The 6,156-nt window shown below is 31.6% G+C and overlaps 1 protein-coding gene across 1 annotated transcript in view; it reads left to right on the top strand.

Moving 5' to 3' along the window:
- The first annotated feature begins 3,307 nt into the window (after window positions 1-3,307).
- LOC111374950 (30S ribosomal protein S17-like) overlaps window positions 3,308-6,156 on the top strand; it is a 4,428-nt gene continuing 1,579 nt past the window's right edge. The window contains exons 1-2 of the mRNA XM_022997712.1: window positions 3,308-3,529; window positions 3,656-3,787. Of these exons, the coding sequence (XP_022853480.1) occupies window positions 3,368-3,529; window positions 3,656-3,787 (294 nt within the window). The 5' untranslated portion in view covers window positions 3,308-3,367. The remainder of the gene's footprint in view (window positions 3,530-3,655; window positions 3,788-6,156) is intronic.

Genomic DNA, 6,156 nt, shown 5'->3' with positions numbered 1-6,156 from the left:
TAAACCTCGCCTAAGCTCACATAGTCCATAGTTTGTATCTACGCATCGCCGCGCAATACGCCATTTAGAACACTGACTAATATATATTAAGATTTCACCCAGTAGAAAACAAGTCTTCGAGAAATTTTGTGCTGAATTTGGAATGACTGATATGAAAACATTTGTTAGTGATGTAGGATAGAGATGAAACTCGATTTACTTATTATTGAAATCACGCGAAGGATATGAATATTTAATAACTAAATTTTATAACAGTAAGCATATAGAAACGATGATAGTACTATTTTGAATTAATATGATTGGATGATAACTTTTAAAATTAAAAAAATGTTTGAAAAGTTTTTATAACTCTATCAATCTTTTATCTGGAGTGTATTATCTCATTAGTTGTATGGTATTTGAACGTTTTTATATCATTGCAATGACCTTTGATAAATACAAAAATGACCCGAATTTTAGTGATATTATATTTTTTATGGAATTAAAACTTAGGAAATATTAGGAAGAATTACCTATGTTATTTCCTGTGGCATGTATCATGGACCATGATACAATTTATCAGGTACTGAATATGTAATTGATTAAATTTTAAATGTTTTAACTTTTAACACGCCTACCACTTATGGAAATTTAGAACAAACTTTTATGCGAAATGTATGAATTATATGCACAACGAATATGTGCGAATACTAGTCGGGCATCCTCTACACATTCTCCTCCTGCTAATCTTGAAAAAGGCGAAGCTGAAATATAGAATTTACTTGAAGGTATTAACACGTATAGATATGGTGCAATAGGTTTTTGTAGACTGTATATAATAAGATATCGGATGCAAATCTAAATTCATTGCCTTCTAAATTAATTGATTATTTTGGTCATCATATGCCTAGTAATCCAGCAATTCAACTTAGAGAATTTTTCTAAATGAAACATGGGGGATACATTGCTTTGAATAACAAATTTAAGAGAAGATTGCACCATATGTAAGAATGCTTTTACACATTAGCATCAATTAAACTAAACCCCATCATGAAAAACCTTGTTCTTGAGGAGTATAAGCTCTAAAAGGGTACGTATTGGTAATAGCTACACGTGTTTCCAAGGTTGCACGTTGATCCTTAGCATTTCATGAAGCCTGAGATTGATGCATCAGGAGACGGATTTATAGAAACAATCCTTTCATCTTTTGGTGGAAACTCTAGTTGAGATAAAGGGAGCAGAAGACAGAGAGGGGGACAGTAACCAGTGGCGAAATGAGCTAAGTACCGATTTGTATTTTTTATAGAGAAATCTCTAATAAAAAATAGAACAAAATCCATTTTGCATCATATAAGAGGAATTCCTCGGACGACTAATTATATATTCAAAAAGAGTTATTAATGGAACACCAAATACACCGCAAAGGTAATTAATGCAATGATAACTAAAGGCACAAAAACATGTTAAGATTATGCAGGCCAACAATACTGTCACCGGCATCAACCCAAAGAAACCCACAATTGTTTATAGAGAGAAAACAAATGGCAATTTCCAGAATAAAGATACTTATTTTATTAGAAAATGGTTAGCACACTATTTTCACATCTAATCACATATCATAAGATTGGGTATCACAGGGAAAAGGTGGGATGAAACACAAAAAGAAGAGTGGATAATGTAATACGACTATACAAGTCCAACAAGTGCTTTGCTAGAAGATCACTTTGCTTTAGATATCACATAAATCAAATTTTTTTTTTTGTTATTTTAAATCTTTCGGACAAGACTAAATATTTCACAAAATTACACAATAATTTACATTCGTAATTATTTAATGGACCATGCTACATGATTTTTTTACCTAATCCTTTACTGACTGCTCACAATAGGGGGTGAGTACCACATTTTGATTTTTTTTTTATTTACGTAGATCCCATGTGCATGTGAGGAGGGTAAACAATTCGATATACTTTTGGGTGTACAAATAGAATTATTCTTATATTATATTGAAAACTACAATAATTTTATTATTTAAAAGAAAATCAAATTTCTCTGAAACCAAAATTTATACAAGTCCAATATATAAAAAAGGTCAAAATAAACAAAAATAAAAAAATGTAGGCATTCCATTAAAAAGAAATAAAATCCTAGAAAGTGTTTTGAAGCACAAAATTATGGATTAAAAATCATAATTTGTCTAGAAAAGCAAAACTCAATTGAGTGACTCACCTATTTAATCCGCCAAAAATTCCAATTCTAATAAAAGTAAACAACTTATTGTGTTTATAATTAATATCACACCCCATCCACACATATATACACACAAAACTATATAGATGCAAAGTTCAAACTAACCAGGAGATGAAATGGCTCTGTAGACTCGTAACTTCCATCAACTCCTAACAAAATTATACACAATTGAACCCAATCGAATTGGAACAAAAAATTTAGATCAATTTCAGTTTTACTAATCCAAATAAATCCACTATATTTGTTCAAAATATAAATCTATTTATGAAGGAGACGTTTTTCTCGAGGAAATTTTTTGAAGATCGGACAAGATAGAGCGCATGTCTGACTGAGATAACTTCATAGCTAAGTTTCTGATATAGTAAAACAAACTTTTTTATTCCTAAGTTACGTGTTTTCACCAACGGTCTATGATCCTCTTTAAGCTTTATTCTTTACAATTTTATTTTTTAAAATTAATTTTCGATCACACATTTTCACAACGAAATATTTTTATACATGAACTCAATTTTTTTCTACTTTTTAATCACATATTTTTGAAAAAAATACGATTACAAAATTTATTCTTGCAATAAAAGGACTCGAACAAACCTAAAAGCATAGGGCAAAGCATGAAGCTCAAACTTCGAGCCTTGCAAGTCTCGGCATAATATTGTATTTTTTAATATTATTTTAATCATATATATACTTCAAGTTTTCAATAAAAACACAATTCTTAAAATCATAAATATCTCAAATCAACTATTTTTGTTGTGGATTGAGAAAACTACATTCGTAAGTTGAATTTAGACTTTGGTAATCTGGGGACTTAGCTGCTAAAAATAAAGGTTCGGGGTCTAGTGGTATAATTTTAGTTGAATTATTATTATTATTATTATTATTATTATTATGGTTTGATTTAATTCAAATTTCAAAAGGACATAATTGTCGACAAAAAAGATGATTGAGTAGTGAAACATTAAAGATAAAACATTAGATATCAAAGTACAAAGTAAAACCAATCATTGAGGACCGATCACACAATTTACTTCCAAATGAGAAGTGGTTACGACGTCGTAAATGGAAGAGCTAGGGTTTAACCAGGGATGAAGACTTTTGAGGGTGGATAGGGATTAACCAGAGATTTGAATAGCCAAAAATGAAGCCGGTGGTGGGCATGGTGATAAGCAATAAGATGCAGAAATCAGTGGTGGTGGCGGTTGATCGTCTCTTCTACCACAAAGTCTACAACCGCTATGTTACGCGCACCTCCAAATTCATGGCCCATGACGAGCAAAACCAATGCAACCTCGGCGACCGCGTCCGTACTATCTCTTTCTATATGTGTGTGTGTGTGTAATTTTTTTTTATGTGCTATTGGTTTCACCTTGTTATTTGAAGGGGGTATGAAATAAAATGACAGTAGTGATTTTAATGGTGATTGCAGGTAAAGTTGGAACCTACGAGGCCACTGAGCAAGCGGAAGCATTGGGTTGTTGTCGATATTCTTAAGAAGTACAAAATTTATCCGCCCCCAGTGGTCGAAGTGTCTAAAACTCAAGATTCAAGCACCGAAGAGGTTAATTTATACCTCTTGTTTTCCAAATTCTGTTTTAATTGCTTGTTGATTAGATAAATGTGGAGGATGTTAATTTCTAAAGTAAATGTGTCTTGCACTTTTTTGTTTAATTGATTATTGAGTAAATGCCTCGTTCTTATTTGCAATTATTCCTAACCCATTTGCATGCTTTTAAGTAATTAGACTCTCTAAGAGAGATTTTTTATGTTGGCTAGGCAATCAACTGTAGAAAATGGTGGGCTTGGATTACCTCTCCCATTTTCGTGTAATTAAGAATTGATTGAACTCAACTAGATGAAACCTGCATTATAACTGTATCTCTTATCAAATTTGTTGTGTACACACACATACACATGTTAGGTACTATATTAAGGTGTCTGAAGGCTTTATAGTTTAGTAAAGCATGATTGGATTATGTTAAAATGTTAGAATCATGGGAGATTGGAAGGTATTAAATGAGATGATAATTTTGTACTATGTGGAAGACTAGCCACTCATTCATTTCTTTGCTTGATAATCACAAAAAATGAAAGGAGAGGGAGCACATCTACTTTTCAGATCATATAATGAACCAACAATTCTATAAATGCCATCAGCTCCCTGTTGATCTCCCAGAACTCTGTAAATATACTCCATTTATCTGAAAGAAAGGCGATCAAAGTTGTGTGAAACATATCTGTTAGTTTATTCTTCTATTTATTGATTAATGGTCATTCATCCAATAGGCCTTTCAGAATGGTCAAAAGTTCTTGAAGTCGGTACCATCATATAAGTCATGTTTCATTATAGAAGATATGTTTCCTTATCAAGGGACATTTGGTCCATCATGTTGCCTACATTTGTTTTTTTTAGGCCATTCCTCCATTCCTGAGTCCCATGCTTCTGCCCATTGATATCATTATCTATGTGTTAAAAGTATCAGAATGTTGGTCAACATTGATAAACATCGCTGCCATTGGAAATATTTTGTAGTTTAGCTCCTGTAGATTTCCGTTTTTGTTCTTTAGAGAACCTCCCATTTGTACGAGGGATTTTAAATACAGATAGGACTAGTCATTTTGAATAATGAAGACCATTAATTCGATGTTAAGTGATATTTTGAGAATTTTCCTTAATTTCCAATTCTTCTTTGTCCTCTCTTTCTCTATTCTATCTCTCTCGCATTCTGCATCTTAGGCCTTTTCTTCTCTTATTCTTTTTCAGTATTTACCATTTAATTTTTTTCCCAATATATTGTTTTTGATGATGGAAGAACCATGTATAGAGTTTCTCTCTTTCTCGTTGGCTTACTTAGTCCATTTGATTTTTGTTTCTTTTGAGAACTTTCTTCAAAATAAATACCCATGTCCCAACCCCAAATCTCATTTCTGTCCTTTTTATTTGGTGCTTGATTTGACAGGATGTTGGGGTAAGTAGAAGGTGAATGGTTACCGTGATATTTGGTTATATTGCTATTTGAAAGTTATTATTAATAAAAAGAAGTGTTAACCAATGACCATCCTGAAAATTAGCTAATCAAGGCTGCAAATGATATGTGCTTTATATTATCATCCTATGAAAGTAGGGAGTTAAAATATGTAACCTCCAACAAAAGGTGCAAGAGATATGTAATACATAATATAGTTATTACAATTTGCCATTTAGATACGATCCTTCTGAAAGTTGATTGAAATGACTTGTCCGTGAAAATGTTTTGTAAATGCCATTGATAATCAATAAGACTTCTGATTTATTGGTTCTAACTAATGGCTCGTCAAAACTGTTATGTAGAACCTAACTCATTAGGCCCATATTTGAATCTCATTAAATTACATTTCATTTTTTTCTCTCTCCTATTTTCAACCACATAATCTTCTATAAAATAATATTACACGTAAATTGAAATCTTTTCCTTCTTTTTCTTTTGAACCACTCATTTAAAAAAAAAAAAAAAAAACACTACTTTGCCCATTTTCATTTTCAAAAAATGGGGGCCAAACGGGGCCTAGATTTTTATTCTACTGGTTTAAGCAGCACCCTTTAGACTAGACAAACTTGATTTTGACAATTGTATAAAGCTTGATCTCTCTATTTTTTTTTTGAGACTATATTGCAATATGTGCATCCCTTGTGCATTTATCTTTTCAAATTGCACAAGAAACAAAGAATCTAATGCAGAATTTTAAATATGATAGCCAAATTTGTATGTTTTTAATACCAGTCTAAGCATTACACTACACAGTTGTGAGTACTTGTTTAACAGAGGTGTTATGTTTTATGCAAGCATTGGTCATAAATTCACTGATTCATCAATTATTTTGACATTTTAATTTGAATGACAGGTTTTTTTTTTTTTTTTTTTTTTTTTTTTTCCAAAACTTGATGTTTGT

The sequence above is a fragment of the Olea europaea genome, unplaced genomic scaffold (assembly GCF_002742605.1).
Source record: "Olea europaea var. sylvestris unplaced genomic scaffold, O_europaea_v1 scaffold1316, whole genome shotgun sequence".
In the NCBI taxonomy this organism is placed as follows: Eukaryota; Viridiplantae; Streptophyta; class Magnoliopsida; order Lamiales; family Oleaceae; genus Olea; species Olea europaea.
This window is presented reverse-complemented; position numbering and strand designations above follow the sequence as displayed.